Consider the following 20407-nt stretch of genomic DNA (forward strand, 5'->3'; position numbering starts at 1 on the left):
CGTGAGCGATTTAGTGTACGAGTAAACGGTTTCAGCACCTACTTAATATCTTTATATGTAATAGCATGAATATTTGTTCATTCTTCACCTGCTTGAGGTATGTTACAGTGAAACAAGATATCGTGGAAGCATCTTGTACACGTGTGATTTGTATCGCTGTTCTGAACGAAGATTCTTCTTAATTATGCAGCGTACTGTTGCGCAGGACACGTGATCAAATTTTGTTTTTTACTTTTTTACTTAATTATGTTAATTCTTACCTTTTTAGAAGACGTCGCACTTTTCTTACCACAGTTGAGAATATGACTTGTTGCATGTCTTTATATGGATGATCCTGTTACCCCAACTTAATCCATATTCCTTCATTTTACAATGTCATTAAATACATGGGATAACCCTGCCTTGCAAATTCTAAATCGGCAATCTTAATTGATCTTTATAATCTTAATGTATAACTATTCTTTGTTAGGAAGAGCTGTTACATACTCTTCCCTGAAGTGGTTCAATATTCGGTAATATCAAACTACTAACTACATGTCTAGCGTCGTTATGTAGCTCTCGTTCGTTTCGTTTCAGTGTCTTCATGTCGACTGTTGTCAGTTTACTTGCTTATTTGTACATTCAAAATTGTTTTAGTATAACATAATCGATCCTTTGTATACGGATAAGTTTTCGAACTATACCTTCAGGATAAATTAACCTTGCATTTGTTTTGTTTTTGTACGAAGAAAACGTGGAGTAAAACGTTCGCCAGGTTGTTGTATTGTTATTAAAGTAACTTTCACTATCAAGAATATTACTACAAGTACTGCAATTTAAAAGGTATACGTGTACATATAGTACTCTTGTAAGCTTATCCGGTTAACATGTGCAAGGATACACTACCTTAGTTACAGAAGATGTCATATTCTAAAGGAATGTGCATGGTTGCCAGATGACGTTAGATATAAACATTTTGTTTTTTAATAAAACGAGTAACGATTGTATTTAAGATATTTTATAGTTTTAAGTGTAATAGCAAGCTCCTTTTTTGTGTATCATTGCGTAATCACATGATTTTATACTATAAAAGTAAATATCAAATTGAAATACAACTCATAATTTCCATTACATAGAAATTGTATGAAAGGTTGTGAACATATACACACACACACAGTTTTGTTATGTTGAAGTTATCGATATTAAATATGTGACGATATACTGCATAGAATTTCATAAAAGTGCCCTTTATGTGTGGTGTTAAAGTTAACTGATACTATGTTCCACAGCTAGCTTAAAGTTTTCACAATACAACAGATTCAGGAAAATTTTATGCAGAAAATAAATCGACCATAGACATAAAGGAAAACAAAATGGTGAAAATTGAAGCATTTTTTTCATAAAAAAATTCTGTTTATTGCTTAACAGATACTTATATTCTGTTCTAACAATACTGGCTACTGGGGTGAAATGGAAGATGTTCCAAAACATGTGTAACAGATAAGGAAAGAACATACTGTAACTTAGTCAGGCGAAGGGTTCAAGTGCGGTATTCTTTAATCCATAGTTTTTCAATTTTTTTCAAGTTATGTACAAACGTTAAACCACCCTCACCCAACTGGTATCAACTAGTGCAAATATATGTTTAACTCATTATGTCTGACTTCTTCTGCCCCTTAGAGTGGATACAGGAACACAGGTTCAAATAGGTACAAATTTTGTGAGCTATGTAAAGATTAAATGCAGCGTCAGCTAAGTAAAAGTTTACGTATTTTTACGACCTTATCGATATTTCAGATGTGTTATATGATGGTAAGTTTCGTTTCTAATGAAAACTTAAAGCTGTATTTTTTGTCCTTCTGTAAACACACAAGCTGTATAAAAATATATATTTTGAGCTGCATACACTCGTGCATCAGCTTATATTCTACAGTGGTGGAACTACAGTATTTTGTGGCTGTTTTTCTGTCTTCCAGTCAAAAAAATAATTTGCCTGTAAATACTTTATCCTTGGTATACTTCAGTATCATAAGTTTCACTGTAAAAATCTTAAGTACAAGGGCAATGAGTTTTTTTTTTTACTCCTTCATTTCGAACATAATATAAGGGTTGGCTCCCTAAAGATGCCGATTGTGTGACACACAAAGCGTTGAATATTCTACGTGTCAGTCATTTACTGTTCATAACAGTAACATTTATAACAGTAACATTTGAAACTCGAGTGATTATGACAATCTAGGTTGATTGCGATAATGGTTACGAATGGTTATTAAAGCAAATTTGTGTATCTGTTAATCAGATGGTGAGATATAAATATCTTATAAACTGGCTACATTTGTCTAATGTTAAAATATCTGTTACAGTATTTTATTCTCATTCGTTCTCTGTTTAGGTAACATCTCAAGGAAAACTTGCACTTTCTGAAATTTGTAAGTAATGTTTACGTAATACATTAAACATTAAAATAAATATTAGTATAGAGCGCAGCATATTGCTCTTCTACATACATTAGGACAAAAGTATAAATATAAAGTATGTAGTGATTCAGCAATAAATGTAAAGTATTAAGTTGTCATAAAGATATGGGAAAGTTGCCTATGTACTATAATGCTGTGATTTCTATAGCGTTATCTAAAGATAACAATCAGTTGGAAATAACTCTGATTCTGAATATCATTTATTTTTTACTTTTCAAAGGTCAGTAGGAACAAATAATGTTATAAATGTAAAATAAAGTAGGGATGTCAGCACTAAAACATCAAACGAAAAGATAGGGATGATACAGCTATGCAGATCCATCCATACATTAGTTTCAATATTAAAATTTAATGTTACATTGTAAAATGTATGAGCATAAAATGGTTACAAGGTCGGTCAATTAAACCGACATCGTAACTAGTCTGCAACTATAAGTAGTAATCAAGATATGTTTTAAAATTAACTTGGTTTTTCTTGTATGTAGGTCCTAGGTTCTTATTTGCACTATATTGATGCCAATCCTAACACGACCATGATGTTATAATAAACAAACTGCATACCAATAGTCAGGAATATAAAGATTTTGACTGCAGTATACTCTATGCATTTTACAGTGTAACATTACATTTTAATATTGTAAGTCATGTAAGGATGATGTATGTATAGCTGTATCCTCCTTCTCTCCTGCCAATCCTACATGACTTTACAAAATGTTTCTTATTACTTGTTTTGTGACGTGTTTTGCACTTGACTGAAAATTAATGTATTCTATGAATGTGTGTAATAAAAGTTAATATTATATGTACAGATGTTTTTCTACTCCTTCATTTCATACATAATATAGACGCCGATTGTATAGCATACAAATAGTTGAATATCCTACATATCAGTCATTTAATGTTCATCTGTTATTAGCTTGTACTTTTTGTTTCATCTTGTACTTAAATTTATAAAGGAACGCCAGATTTTTCTAAATGAGATTAGTTTCAAAGAATAATGAAAATAACAACATTGCTTACATTAAATTATGACTTAAAAATATTGCTATTAATCATTATGTCTAAACGGTAACATAAAATAGTTGTAAAGTTATCTCGACTGAAATAAGAAGTAGAAGATGAACAATTTTATGGGTTAATCACTTTCTGGTATGGTGTCTCGGCGATTGTTTCTTTCTTTGCTTTTGTTTTGTTTTTTTGAATTTCGCGCAAAGCTACTTGAGGGCTATCTGTGCTAGCCGTCCCTAATTTTGCAGTGAAAGAAGGGAGCTAATCATCACCACCCACCACCAACTCTTGGGCTACTCTTTTACCAACAAATATTGGGATTGACTGTCACATTATAACGCCCCCACGGCTGAAAGGGACGAGCATGTTTGGCTCGATGGGGATGCGAACCTGCGACCCTCACATTACGAGTCGCACGCCTTAACCCGCCTGGCCATAGCGGGCCACTCTGCTTTTGATCTTGTTAACTAGAGGAACAAATTAAATTGAATAGCAATCATATTTTGAAGTAAAATTCTATCTTTTTTTTTTCGTATTATGTGTAATGAGTATCTTAACCATCCCTAAGTCTACCGAATTTGGTTTTGTCAAGTGAACTCTAGTATATTAATTTCGATAAACTCATCTCTCAAATGTATTGTGATAAAAAAGCTTTTCTTTAACACAATACATATTTGTTTGTATTACGTTGTCATCGAAATTACATTTTCTAAATTAAATTTCAAATATTAACTCATTATTGCTTGTCCAAGATTGTAAACATAAACTAATTATAAATATCTACTTAAATTGACGACAAGTCCTTCGGAGTCTTTTAACGTACAAATTAAATAAATATTTAAGAACTAGTCTATAATACATCGTACCTTTACTTATTCACTTTTCATCGATTTAAAGTGGAGTACCTGCTGTTCACGACTTGCTAGGCAATGTAAATGATAGTCATACGTGGTACTGGAATTTATTGACCTTACCTTCAGTTTTTATTTAGTGAAAGAATTTATTCTTCTGTGCTTGTGAAGTAGATAATCCAAGACGCGACTGGATAAGAAAGATATTTTAATGAAATTACAGGCGTGTGTGTTAAAAATCATTTTAGATGTTAACTAACTACACATCTAAAGATTCAAATGAGATGAATATTAACCACATAAAATAGATTTAACTACCTATATATATCTATTAAACTATATTTCCCATTCGTTGTTCTTACATGTCAATGTATATATCCAGTAGAAGCTAACAAATGTAAATCTGGTTATAAATTCAACTGCATTATTTGTTCTATCAACTTTGAACTTTTATTTCATAACTTATAAAAAGGAATATTATAAGTATGATTTTGAATATGATAAACTAAAAATATTTTTAATTGCTAAAACGAAGCATCGTAGCATTAGAGAAATAAATATTTTATCATTGACTAATTTGTATTCTCAAAGTGAGGTGACTCATTTTGCTTGTAGATCTTAATCAGTTGATGTAAGGTTTTAGGACAACAACCATAACTTTATTTTTCGACAAATTACAATAATTGTAAGGCAGTAGCACTAATAGACTTAGAATAATTCCAAAAACAAAAACATTATAGCCAAGTATTTTTGAGTAATTTGTTTTATTGAAGTCAAGTGATTGGGTTTGACCGATCACATGGATAAACTGTTGCTCCTTTATTATCAAGGGTAGTTTAAAGGTCAGATGGAGACGTCGTAACATTTCATTATTTATTCTCAGTTAGTCTATAGAAACTGGGAAAACCACATACCAGTGAGAAATGTTCTCACAAGCATAATATTCTTCTTACTGATGAAAGTTTTCTTAAAACCAAGATGTACTAAATCTGTATCTCGGATAAGTATCTTAAGTTTCTTCCTTACAAAATTATAGTATCGAACTTTGTTTGAATTTGTGATCTCGGATATTGTTTCTTTGTTTTAAATTTCGCGTAAAACGAAGGGCTAATTTGCGCTAGTCGAAAAACAACAACGAATGTTTATAAGTGGTGTATTTTCAGTTTTATGAATCGGATGTATGAAGTCCTGTTTTAAATAGTTCGTTAACGTACTTGAAGATAACGATGGAAATTTGCATCTCTAATTGGATTAACTGAACCAAGGAATATTTATCATATTAGTAACTTTTATAGGTTTCATTTGTGAGTAACCCAGTAATTGGGTTGATATGCTTATTCACAAGGGCTGTACTTAAATAAAACAAATTAAAGGCAAACAAACTGCTATTGTTCATTCTAGCTATTGTAAAAAGGCTTATGATTTGCCATCTTCAGCTTTACAAATCTGTAGTTAAGAAAGATTCTTTAGAACTCCAGTCTGAGGTGTTATAGGATATCTTAATTAACTGACAAGAAGTAAGAAATCTTGCGAGTCTTTCGATATGAACTGTTTTTTATTGCTGTTCATCTTATGAGAATTACTGAGTATTCCATGCCAGTCACAGAATACTCTTCTGAAGGTAAGATTATTTATGCTTTTGAATAAACAAACGAAACACTTAAATCACATAATTAGGCTCTATTTATTGTTAACATTTTTTTTAAGTTCACGAGACGAATGTCATGTTACATCTATGATCCCAAGGAAAACGAAAATTTTCCAAATATTTGTGGGTTAATAATCTGATCTAGTGGTACAAATAAGTCACATAAAGTAACGGAGTCAATAAATCTAAAACAAAAGTTTCTCCCATCACACAAGTGTATTTGGATGATAGTCTTTCTTTCATCAGATATTTTCTTCTTAACTCATTGCGATACGTCAGATATTTAAACTCGAAGTCAATGACAGAACATTTCGATTGTAAAACGAATATGCTTATTTAGTTGATTATATATGAACACTGTACACCCGTAAATACATGTGCGTGCGTATGTAAAAAAGCTAGTTTAGATAATGAAACCTGGTGAAGTATGGCAAACCGATAGACATAGTGTTTGTGACACAAATGGCGTTAGACTGCACATGTTGTAAAAAAAATTGCATTTGATATCGTTTTTCTCGTACAGTTCACTCACTGCCCAGGAGGCTTTTCGCTCAATATCAGATATTTTTAGCTTTTCAACACTGATGTCCGCTCTAGTCTCAAATCGTAAAATCCAGTTATAACGTAATGTTAACAAACATTACACTCGTGGAGCTTTCTGGAAATAAAAATCGTATTTAAACGTATCATTGGTTTAGTTTCTTTAAATAGTTCGTAGCGTAATATCTTTTTATATAGTTATTCATATTACTCGTTATATGTATATCTGTGTTTTGGTATGTTTATATAATATTCCATGTAACATTTGTATACTAGCTCGGTACAGGTTTTTCGTTATATGAATAAGACGAATCGTTTGCATTTTCAATTATGTTTCGACTCGCTTTGTACAACAACGTTTGTTTTACAATGACTAGTAAATTATTTTTACTACTTTTCAAATATTTCATTATAAGGAATATTAATATTTTCGTTTTGAATTTAGTAACTGATTATGTATCATTTTATTACAAGCTATAGCTTTAACACTAAGAAAGACTTGTTTTTAGAACAGGTATGACTTTGGAATTACACTGTCAAATGTGTAATGAATACTATCGGAAATACTTGTGTGCGTCAGAAACCCCGATCGTGGAACGCACGCGTATACTAGATTATATTTTACTACACGTCAGAATCTAACATTCTATCCTCAAATTGAAATTATTTTAGGCACGATTAGAATAAATTAATCTATGAAATATTGGGCATAATCAAATACATCGCTCGAAAGGGTTTGATCTCCCGACTCTAAAGCTGTAATTAGATCTCGCATCGGTCAAGAGATGACAAAGCTATGAACTTAAAATTTATACTTGGGGGGGGAGACCATTAAAAAACTCGGTGCCGTTCTACAAGCTGATATGGCGCGGCCGAAAACTTCGACCATTATAACAGTACAGATATGTTGTAATGAATAAAACGAAGAAACAGACAAACGACAAATTAAAGTGAGCTCACTAGTTTTATGTTACGTGTAATGTCTCGTGTACTTTTAACTCTGTGTACCAAAATATATACATATTCATTAGTTTGGTTTATACAAATTATATTCACTAATTTGGTTTACACAAATAAGTTAACATTTAAGAGCTTACGATGTTTCTGCTTCGTATTTCTATCTCATTAAGATTACCTGCTCGCTGTTGTGTTTGTTTTAAATTGGCTTGTTTTTTTGTTTTTCTTTCAGGATGAATTATGACACAGCCCAACTTCGCTTATGATTAGGACAGTTTCAAAAATAATACTTTTAATAGAACGATGACTTGTAAGTCACCGTAGAAAGCAACATTGGTAGACTGGAATGTGCCGAATAGTTTAGCTCAGTTTTTATGTAGAAAAAGAATGGAATGACATCAAGAATGTGCTCAGAACTTTTCAAACATCACATGTTAATGGTTTCAATACCTAGTGTTCAAAAATATAATGATTAAATCGCTGGACTTCAAAACTTTAGTTTTTAGGATTAACTGTATAGAATAATTCGGTAGTTAGAAAAAAAATGCAAGGGAATTATTCTACCAACAGAACGACAACTGGAGATATGGAAGCAGATCTACAGGTAGACGACTGCAGTGCCACCTGTTCTAGTAGAAAACAAGATAAAATTTTCAGTGATAACCAAGTGAATAAAAAACCAAACAAAATGCCGCGTTACATGCAGAGCGTGCCGATTCAACCCATTATACATCCAGTGGACAGGAATATACTTTGGAGCTTTCTGTTGTCCGTAATTTTCGTTGTCATTGCTATTATAACTGGAATTCCCTTTGTTATGTTTCTGACGCTCTTGATACCACTTGTTCTTTTTATTCGTCATGCATGCGCAAAGTATTGTTACTGCAGAAGTGGTAATAGAGGTGGATGTGGCAACAAGAAACTTCATTTCTTATCAGCAGTTGATGCATTTTGGTTACATGATTCAGATTTTAACCGTTTTGTGTCTCACTGCATATTTTTCGTAGAACGAGGAATGAATGCAGAAAAGCTAAGAGAGCTTGTACTGACACGAGTTATTAGCAAACAGTATAGTATGGGGCTCGCATTCCCACGATTCACCCAGAAAATTAGCCCAGTTTCGACAGGTTACTGTTGGGTTGAGGATGAAAATTTTGCACTTAAAAATCACATATTTGAGGAACACAAACGAATAGGTAGTAAGAGAGAACTTGAGGACCACCTGACATTCCTAATGGGCCAACCTATGTCGCAAGATCGCCCTCTTTGGGAGATCCGAGTAGTTCCGAACTTTGGAAAGGCCAGAGATACAGTATTTTTGTTCCGTGTGCATCTTGCCGTCAGTGACGGTATATCGTTTGTGAAGATTCTAGGCAATTGTCTGGCAGACAGCCGACATAACCTAAGACTTAAACCTCGGTATGGTGGAACCACTTTCCCTTTTAACATATTCCGGGCCCTTATGGTGGGCCCATTAACATTTTTAACTTGGTTGTTATATTTCAGACGAGACTGTAATCTTCTTCAGCACTCGCAACGTCTTTCTGGCGAAAGAGTGGTTTCTTGGTCGCGAAATATACGATTTTCCAAGATCCAGCGCATCAAACAAATCACAAGAAGCAGCATCAATGACGTACTTCTTTCTGCCGTTACTGGATCTCTGCGAGCTTACTTCCAACAAAATGGAGTGGAACATCCACCAGATGTAACCGTAAGTTCTTTAGGTTTAGTGTTATCCTAGAAGTTATTTATTCTTTATAATTACCTGTTAGCGCATATAGGTAGTCAATAATTTAAAGGGATTATTGCTTGTGGTGCTGAATCGCTTTATGATGTTTATAGTACATGATGTTTTAGATGTATAAGAATGTTTACAGTAACAAGTGTTTAAATCATCAAGCAAATACGAATCGCACGTTTTCATGAAATGTTATATACATCAAGTAAGATACACTAATACCTCACCATTTTAACTTTCTTGCTTGATAATTCTTAACTCTTTACAATTAAATAAACGTGAATGCTTATTCACTCATTTGTGTTCTTTGATAGTTGCTAATGTTCCAATATATCCAAATCTGCCCACCCTTCTTAACGCTTTAACATATCAGCCAACAAATGACTAGTATTGACTCCTTTTGTATGTAATATGTTATAGCAGACTCAAAGTCCACGCACTAATTTATATTCTTTATGTATTGTTGTCACAGTAGACCTATAATTCAGTAGCTTGTACTATCTGCAGTTCAACAATGTTCCAACGGGTCCACACGTGACCAGTCGATACCACTTCAAAACCAGTCTGTTAAACTGTATAAAATTATTTATAGCTTAAATATGTTAACTCAGGGCAGCAATCATCACTAAGCACTTTAAAGTTAGTGTAACAGCTATCCAGGGTCTTCCAAGCAATTAACAACGATATTGTAGCAAAATAAAACGCGAACCTGTATCTCTTCAACATTAAAACTCTCTATTATTCAGCTTACGAAATTTACTGTGGGTCCAAAAACTTATAATTTAATACTCATTAGAAACAAAACATAGTTTATAAAATTATATTCTTTGAAATGTACTCGGATTGCGTCAACTCAACTCTACATTTATATAGGCCCACAAATCCAAATACCTTCAGCCAGTAATCCACAATATATTAGTCTGTACTGTTGTAGCACATTGTTTTTCTAATTAGATACAGTAATAATCACAAATATTTTTGAAGTTATACTGAAAATATACTATGGTGTTCAACTGAATTCTTTCACATTGACTGAGTGGAAGAAAGTATCAAAATCCAATGTAAAAATAAAGTGAGCACTGTGCTATCAAACAACACGAATTAAAATAGTCACGTACACAGAACATAAGCAGAGCTTTCTTTTACCTAGAAAGCAGAGACCTAACCTAGACCTGAGGACAATACAAATAGTACAGAGTTTTACAGAAGTTTAGGTCGTGCTATAGAGTGCAAAGTACAATATTGTCATCTTTTCCAGAGTACACGAGCTAGCTGCGTCACTGTTGGCAATTTCAGTACAAATATATGAGTTGAATGTATCCTCGCCAATAGTCAAGGTCGTTGCTAACCTTCAGATATCGTTTTCCGTTAAGTTCATGCGACACCAAAGTGTCAAATCTGAATGACCTAGAATAATAGGTAACTAGGGTGAGAGGAATTTGTCGATATGTTGTGATCAGTATTCTTTTATTGAATCTACACACGCGTACGCACGCTGCTGGGAAGGTTTTGAATATATTACAACAGCTAAATAATGTCAGTCTATACCTTTTGAAAAATATCGGTAACCTCACAAATCAACAGTTTTACCTTTATCAACTTAACAACATTTTAACTGCTTCAGGTTCGCCACATTATATTCGTTTCTATCTGACAATGTCCTCAGTAGGCCTGCAGTGTCAGTCCACAATCTTTGGATTTTTTTTAATGTGAATCGTCAGACTATTTTGTTTACAGTCTAACGATGCGACTTACCACACGTTAATCAGTCGAATTCTTTTGGGCTATAAAGTAATTTCGCAACTTGGCAACCCACACTCTTAAATATCTTCAGTAAGTTGGAAACTCCCAATTCTTTATGGTTTTGAGGACCAAATAATGTTGTATTGCCTTCACTTCTCCCTGTATTGAACCTACGAGTGTTAAGTCAACAATTTGTAAGCCTGTACCATACAAAGCCTCGTAATTATAGAATGTTTTTTATTTATTTTTGAATTTCATGTCAAACTACTCAAGGACCATCTGCGCTAGCGTCCCTAATTTAACAGTAATGAACATACAAGGTGCGCAACTGGTGAACAGCACACGCCATTTACGTTTTGGCTGCTCATTGTTAATAAATAGTGGGATTCATAATCACATTATAACGCCACCCACAACTGATAGGGCGAGCATGTTTGGGGAAGGAATTCGATCCCACGATCCACCGATTGTCAGTCGAAGTGCTCTAACCATCAGGTCATACTAGGTCAAGAAATATAAAATACTTTTAGAAAACTTTTATGACACATTCACTCTACAATAAAATGTAATTTCAAAACTTGTATTTTAATCGTACCATTTCGTTATTGTGTTTGAGTGATTGGTATTCTTGTTATAAGTAGCATTAAACATATGGCTTTAAGGATAACCTCATAAAAATAGATATACAGTTACTGTGGAGGCTTAACGATTGTTAATATGTATGTTATAAAATATATTATTTAGGAATATTTAACACACATACACGTATACGTATATATAGACAATATAAAACTATACGTGTGTGTGTTTTAAGTACTCTTAAATAAATTATATAACGTTAAGTAAGACATAAGTGTTAAACTTCTAGTTGTTAAATAAAGCTTCGTGGAATTCGCCATTGCTTAAAAGATTTAGCTTAAGCCTAAATCGTCATAGTGGTTTCTAGTGCAAAATTAATCGAACCGTTTTTATAGTTGAAATACAACTCGGACCTTCCATTACGCCTGTCCCCTAGCAACTTATAACCATCCATGTACCCTCGTTAGTAACAGTACCTATAGCCTATTGTGTGGCTTTGTGCTTAATTTTTATTATTTACACTGTTACGTATGTGTGCTCAGTTCAAACAGAGAAGGCCGTATAAACTATAGTTAGTAATTTAAGGTATGAAACATTCTTAGAAATGTGTAGTAATGCCTTCCTCTACAAATTAAATTCCTGTATATTTTAATATGTCATAGGAATAAACCTTATGTATGTAAAAGATGAGTAAACTGAAAACCAGGTTCTTGTCAGAAACAGGAACTGGCAGTGGGAAGATTTTACAATTTAGATAGCAGTGGTTCCTCGTGGCTTGACTTATCCACATGTAATGTTAGAAAGTTGGAAGTGGGGAAATTGATCGTTTTTATTTGAAATATATTTTTGTTCTTTGGTCAATTCGGCAGCTAGCTATTTGATTCAAGTATTGTAAAATACTTTCGTATTTATCTTACTGAAGCCTCATGTGACGTCATTCATGCTGTTCGTCCACTCTACAACAAACAGCTATTGTATGACATACATCCAAGCAAGACATTTCTTTATTACTGACGAAGCTATTACAGGTTACAGACTAAATTAAAGAGTTTGATTAACTTTTGTGAAATTCTCCAGATATACAAGAATATGTGATAACCTGTTATTACAATGAAGTATTCCTTGAGTATGCAGGAGTATGGGAGGGGATTAGTTAACGTTATTACCTCGGTGATACAGTAAGACCATATCATTTTGCTTCGTAATTAAGTAACTATCCACGTGTTAACATTGCTCTACACACGACTGAATCAACTATGAAAAGCTGGAGATTCATCGGGACTAATTGCACTCGAAACATGCAACCTTCTTACGATTAATTCACAGTAGTTTTTAGTATGGTGTTTCAGCTTCAGGTAGAGACTTGAAGATTTCTACAGAGTTGTGTTTCGGTGATTCAACTGGTATTTTGCTCGTTTGAACGATGATAGAAATGTAGAGTCATTATGGGCCTGCACAAACATTTGTTCCTATGACATGCTCAGTGTAGATTCCCATTTATTTCCATCCTATACGTAAATATTATAAAGGGCGGAAGAAGTACTTTTATTACCAAAAATGAGGAGTGTACATTGACAAAGTTTCTAGTATTGAAAAATTTTAAATTGCTGGAAATACGTGTACTTCAACAACAACAAGAAAAAAACTAGGCGTTTTTATATTCATCAGACCTGAATAAGTATTTTCAAAAGTTTTTGTAAAACAACTCGTTATTTGCATGTTGTTTTCAAAACTTAGAAGTCTTGTTAAAACCTTCAGTTGACTTTTCTTGGTCAGAAGTGTTTGATGTTCTAATGGGACCTCGAGTAGACGTGTATCTAAGTTACATTTGAAAACCAATGCTGTTAAGATATCAATCACAGTTAAAGCTTCCGAGGTTTATAACAACTCAACTGTAGCAAACCAGTAATGTATACTGTCTCTTGGCACGTCGCGTTGGTTACATTGATAGACATAAGGAGAGTTTCTCGAAATTTCAGCTTGTGGAACAATACAGATGACACACTAGTAGTTGCGTGCACACGCATATTACTCATTTTCACACACGAGACATTTCTGCAGTTTTAGTGAATAGAACAGAATTAAAAATATAAAGTATGCAGATTTCTAAATGTAAATTTAACGTAAATAAACATAATATCACATATATGTGATAGTAAATCTGCCACAACATTCTTTGCATAGTAATGTAAGGTTGACAAAAAACAAAAGTACGTTCAACATTTTGTGCTTATCGTACATGAAACATCTGTTTTTATAGATTGATCTGGTGTGATTAAGATTTGTTTCGTTCTCAAAACCCCATTTTGGTTTTAAAATCGTGACACTGTTTCAAGTGCTCTTCGTGCGTGTAAGTTGACTCAGAAGCACTAACAAATTTGTATCTTTACAACTGCTCCTCGCTAGTACAGCGGTAAGTCTACGAATTTACAACGCTAAAATCAGGGGCACGATTCCCCTCGGTGGGCTCAGCAAATAGCCCGATGTGGCTTTGCTATAAAAACACACACACACACGCACGCACTTTCACGACTCGTTTTCTTGGTATGTTTTTTTCCTTCTTTTTATGAAAACTGTGAACGTCTTGCAGGCTATTGTTTATAGGATTAGACTTCATTATACGTGTTTGTTGAAACACGAAAACAAGAAAAAGCGAAGAAGTAAAGTTTAAATACTGTGTATAATGCACCACAAAATAATTTTATGCTATAGCGAGTGTTTGTTTTTGAATAAGGGAATATTCATTTTATAAATAACTTCAAGTTTCTTACAGATTGTAATATTCATTGATCAAATATAAAATAACTATATAAAATAAATTAACATTCCTGATTGTTTGGATTTTGCCTATAAACGCTAGAAACCGGCTTTTGATATCCGTGGAGGGCAGAGCGCAAATCTCCCATTGTATTGCTTTGTGCTTAACTTCTAACAAAAGCATTTGGATTTTAGTAAATAAGAGATACATTAAATGAAACAACAAATGAAAGTGATGTTTATCATTGACGAAGGTTTACGCAGTTATAACAAGTTAAACTTGTTTCTAAAGTGTGTATTAACAAATGAAATATTTGAATACGTTTATTCTAAAAGTAATTGAAAAGTAAGCTTTCCTTTAAGTTTCTTTATCATATTTGATAATGAAATGTTACGAGCTTGGTATCAAAAACTTTTTATCCTGTATCTGTTACTAAATGGAATCTATTTTGTTATACTTTGTTTAATGAAATGGCTAAACCACCAATTAAGCTACTCTTTCTCCTCTTGTTTTAAGACTGACAAAGAACAAAGTCCCTTCCAGTCTTTTTGATGTATTATAATTAAAGACTAGTATGTTTCTTTTGCGACTTTTTCTATGAAATACATTTGTCAGTGGGCGAAAAGCTTCGAATCTTTTAATAAGATACTTTTCTTAGCTACACAGTTTAAAACCTCCAGTTTTTTTACCATAAGACGAAATACAAATAGATTGATTTCTGACAGTTTTTTGTGGATATTAAATTTTTAACAGCTTATTCGCGAGTAAAGACATCTTTTATGCATTCCTTGCGAAAGTTTTGTAAATTTATTTACACACTATTTTATTTCAGTCTACATGTTGATTACAGATAGGTGTAAAATATGAACAATGCACCTTTTTGTGGAGCTAGTGCCCTTCGTACGTGAGGTCAGTCAGGTGTGTGGATCTGCCAGATATTCGTTGTTTTTTCGAAGCAATATACATGATCGAAAGGCATTAGATAGAGAAGTATATTAGAGCACATTTGAATATAACAAGCCATTACCTGTTGGCTTGTTCAAAACGTAAATATTTGTACTTCTGTAAGTAAAAATGACAAATATTTAGTATCCAACTGTTTGGAGAGGGATTATTAGTTATACCAGGGCACAAGTAAAGAAACTTTAGTGATAAACAAAATATATTTTATAAATTAGTGGTGGGAGATTTAGCTGTTGTTTCGTGTTGACAAATGTTTCTTAACTGCTGGGGCGCAAAATGTTGTACCAATATTTCACCAAAATTAAACTTATTTGTCAGTATCGTTTTCTATTTTTATCTGCTTCCGACAATTAATTAACCCTTTCGCAACGAACGAGTCTTAATTGCACATGTCACAACGTTTTAGTGAGTCGCATAGTTAGAAATCCAGAAAAATTGCGAGAGTAACAAATATTCCCAGGACGCGATGAAATGCTCTAAAGAGCTACCGGGGCGCAGTAGTAGCTTTTGGATTGGGAAGCACTGGTGTACACACACTAAGAAGTGAGACAGTTGATCAGATTTGCTGTTTGTTGGGAACATATTTTAAGTGTTAAGTGAGCGTGCTTTTTCAACTGAGCTACTGCATCTGAAAATTTAGTATTCCGGATACTTGGCCACATCAGGTGTTGACAAGTCGATCGTATTATTATCAGCCTCATTTGATATTGTAGTGATATCTGTGTAAGCTTCTAAGTTAGTTGCCATACTAATGGTTTCAATGTCATCATGTGCTGTATCAGTAGCAGAGAGCTTCATCCTGCCTTACTGTATATAACACTTTCCTCTTGCTGTATAGTGACATTCTGAGAGTTACTTAAGATATTTACCACTAATTATTCCATTCACTATTCAGTCTGATTACATAGCTCTTTATTGCTCAGCTGAAAGTTTGCGAGACTTGTCAGCTACAAAATTGTCAAAACAACTGTTTTCATAAAGTTCAGTATATTTCATACCACACATTTTGGATACCCAGACACACTTAAGTATGAATTCACCTGTACATTCAAGGTTCGAAACGTCAGTTACGATAGTCAAATCAGTTTTCTTATTTGATGTGACACTTGAAAGCTGGTATTGCGTATTTCCAAGTAAATGGCTCTGTGGTTTCTATATTGCTCGTATTTTCTTATACATGTCTTTCATCTATTCCTTCTGTTCATAATGCACTTTTGATTAAGAAAAATGCATATCCAGACAAAAAAGGAAACAAACCAGATTCCAATATTTCTTTGCGTGTTTGTTGGTACAAGCAGTGTGAACAGTGCCGTAACGTGTGAAACACGCGACTGCATTTCAGTCTTAAAAAAAAACAAGAACTGATTCACACTTAGCAATTGTATAATATAGTATCTTTATTCTTGAGAAGATAAATGTATATAAAACGAAATTAATGGTATTTTTAAAGTCTGATAAACAAATCTGATTTTTCTTGAAGCAAGTGTTCATAAATATCTTCGACGTCGTGCTGTAAGCAATGTAAATAGTAATAAAACTTCGGCATATGCACGAGACGCATTCGTTGTTCTTCGTTGTCAATTCACCGGCTTGTGCCCTTGTTGTATCGAACTCCAAGAATTCTTCTCGGTGAATAAGACTAGGTATAAGGTTACCATAGCAACAGAAAACAAAAGATGTTACTAGGTAAGTTAGCTGTCGTTTATTCTCTGCAGCATTTGCACCCGAACTTGCTGAATTCTTTTTTATCCGTTTCATGCCCTGGGGCAGCACTTGTAGTAGCTGTATTCTTTAAAACGTGCCATCTTCTAGCTGTTGCTACAAATACTCGGTAATGAATTCTAAATCAAACCAATTTATCTTTTGTGAGAGTTAACTCGATTGGTTTAAATTTAACTTCTATGTATTAATGCATTTTTATTTTGAGATACGGTTGCCTGTCTATTTAAGAATAGTGTGTGTATGTATATGTGGAATAATAAAGAGTATTTCACGCGCACTTGTTAAATGTTTTTTAACAGTTATAAAGCTGTTTGGCCCCCGCTGGACAGCGGCAAGTCTTCAGATTTGCAACGCTAAAATCAGGAGTTCGATTCCTCTCGATGGACACAACAGATATCCCGATGTGCCTTTACAATAAGAAAAACATGCAACACAAAGCTGTTTTTATACTAATATTATTGGTTATATGTCTGTCTGTGTATTTAATTAACTTGTATTGTCTTTTAGAGAATTAGTTTTTCTTCCAAAGTCAAGTTTCAGAATATTTAATTTGTGTATACTTTTCAGCAACACAAGATAAGGATAGCTTCAACCTTAAAATATTATATTTCAATCGGAAGAATATTTTGAAACAGAGGTGGTACTTACACAAATGTTAACTTTGTTATTCAACATGAATAGCAAAGTACTGAAAAAAAATAATCAAACTGTATTTCAGTTGCAGATATCACGTTAGGTTGCTTAGGATTAATATTTTTCAATAAAATGTTGTGCTATAATAAATTTATTGAACAAACGAAAGTTTTGTCAACACGAGATCAATATTAAAATAATCTTCTGATTCTAATTCAACAGTAAATATTATTAGGTTCCTGAGGTTACGTATAAGGGGAAAACTCATAATTACCTATTAATTTGATTATACATTTCCTGTCTTGAAAGTTACAACTTTGAAAATTACTGCAACTCCTTTTTGTCAGTTTTTTGTTTGCAAACAACTTTTTGATAATCGATTCAATACTTTAAGGATTAAACATTGAGTAGATCATTAATGTAAAACATGTTTTTAGGTTATTCCACATTCAATGATTTAATATTAAAACAAGTTCAGCAAACTTGGTAAAACTATTAGAAAATCTAGACTTTGGGAAATTGTAAATTCGTTTTCTAATAAGTTATTGACGACAAGAAACCCGCTTAAAATAAAAACGTATCTCGGAACAGCCGATATGGAAATTAACACTTTTACTGATAAAGCATGGAACAACATTTCGACCTTCCAAGTCATCTTCATGTTAACAAAGAGAGTTTATTCTCTACTTTACTAATAAGCTCTGCTCAGGCTTATGCAAGAATCAAATACAATACTTTGGACCAGTACCCTCAGATTAAATCCGACTTCAATTTTGATAAGTAGTTGCAACAAACTGTGGTATAAACCTGCAGAAGAAGTATGACAACAAAGTTTTTAGGAACTAAACTTATGTAAAGCTTGCAAAACTCTAGTTTAATTTATAGCCGATTTTTCAAACCAGAATAAAATATCCAAACTTCTAAATGTGATGCAAAAAAAAAAAAAATGGCACACGTATTCCTTAATTAATCTTAGTTCTGAACAGTCCATTACTTTTATAACATTCCAGAATGACGAGACGTGACTGGAATATTATAGGGGCTAAAAATTCGTCTTTAACTTACGAATAAATGATTCAAAAAATCAAAATAATTAAAACCAAGTTATCAAACATAATATAATCTGGTCGCATGATAGATAACTGTTGCATGTGTCAAATCTCCACAAAAGCAACAAAAGTTTGAATAAACATATTTGTTATAGCAGAGAAGGTTATAGGTATTTATAATTGTGTTTAAATCATTCACGTTAAACTCTGATTAAATATCTATGATAAACAAAAACAGTTTTATGCCTAACTTTCGTAATATATTCAATGAACCCCGGTAAGTTATAGATACGTTACTGGAGTATTTACTAGATCCAATTAAATTTTCATGGGTAAGTGACCTTCTTGCTACGAAACCTGAACGACTTTCATTAATATTTTGTAACATCATTAATTCTAGTTGGGCATTTAAAAATAAAACGCGGAATTAAAGTAAATGCTCCAATAGTAAAATGTTTGCTTTCTTAAATACTTAATATTTATAAAACGCTTTAAGAGACGTGCTCATTAACATTTCAGCATTGTTCAGAGGATTTTAAGTAAAGGAAAAATTAACGTTTTAACTCGAAATGCAAAAAGAAAAACAAAAAATCGCATTATATAAGTGTTCTATTATTTTGTAAACACATTTCGTATAAATCTTCTGCAAAGAAAGCTGACATTTTTCCTGAAAGACATGTATTGTTTAAGACATATCTTGGGTAGAGTTGTGTTTGAAATATTGATGAGGTGCGATTCATCTTTGGGTTTGAGGGTTTATAAGAAGTTTGTGATGTGATCGAGGGAAATATAGGACAGCTCGTGTAAGAGTGATGTGTGGTGAGTTAAGGATTTTGTAGTGTGTTTATATGATAAATCTAAATTTGAGGATCCATAACAAGTGTGGTGGGGATGTTGTGAATGAAAATATTTTGTGCGTTTTTGTGAATTTTACACAATAAAAATAATTTTGTGTATATATTTATTTTGCTGTTGATTTAAGAAATGTATATGAACATTAGTTATTTGAGTGAAGTTGAAGGTTTTACTTACTAAGACTAGATGACATTTAATATAACCTTCTCAGCCCTATACGTGTAAATATTTAATTTAATTTTATATTAAGTATTATTTCAAAGCTATTGATCTTCACAATAACTTCAATTTTTGAGTTCCTTTTAAACTTTGATCAATTTACAGTCAGACATTCTGGCTTTTACAAATGTCTCTAAAGTAACGAGTCTGTCTTGGACTTTTGTATGGCTTGTATGATATTTTATATAGATATCAATAAAACACTTGTTTGGAAAAATGCCTGTTGATTTTATTACGTTTTTCCATCTGTCATTGTACTATGCATGTGGATGTTTTGTTATATGAAACGTAAGGAAACATCTTAAACATCGGTGTTTCAGAGATAAGAAGTTAACCCACATTAACAACTCTCCAGTTTGGATGAAATATAGTAATATGTTAAGTTTTTCATTGAGATTAAACATCAATTATTTGATAGATTTTTCAGACAATATTCATGATGAGTATACTGGAATGGACGGCAATTTCTTGTTGTGAAAAACAAACCAAGTGTAATGGGCGACGTTTCGAAATTCGTAATAACGATGTGGACGCCCACAAAGAGCTTTTATTCAATCTATAAACTATTCGTTGAATTACATACAACTAGCGTATAGGAAGCCTAGGATGATACGGCATGTACTATCACTTCACCCTAATCTCACCTTTTATAACTAACTGAAAAAGAGAGGAAACCAAGCTTGACCAA

General features: G+C 32.9%; 1 protein-coding gene across 5 annotated transcripts in view; it reads left to right on the forward strand.

The window, feature by feature from the left end:
- The window catches only part of LOC143246983 (putative diacylglycerol O-acyltransferase tgs1), a 95773-nt gene that overhangs the window by 36098 nt on the left and 39268 nt on the right, over positions 1–20407 (forward strand). For 4 of the 5 annotated variants that reach the window (XM_076494295.1, XM_076494280.1, XM_076494266.1 and 1 more), the window contains exon 2: positions 7693–9171. In XM_076494295.1, coding sequence (XP_076350410.1) covers positions 8005–9171 — 1167 coding nt within the window. In that variant the 5' untranslated portion in view covers positions 7693–8004. Of the gene's footprint in view, positions 1–2371; positions 2409–7692; positions 9172–20407 lie in introns of all 5 variants that reach the window. The other variant, XM_076494270.1, reaches the window with a different exon arrangement.

Source organism: Tachypleus tridentatus, chromosome 1 (assembly GCF_004210375.1).
Source record: "Tachypleus tridentatus isolate NWPU-2018 chromosome 1, ASM421037v1, whole genome shotgun sequence".
Taxonomy (NCBI): domain Eukaryota; kingdom Metazoa; phylum Arthropoda; class Merostomata; order Xiphosura; family Limulidae; genus Tachypleus; species Tachypleus tridentatus.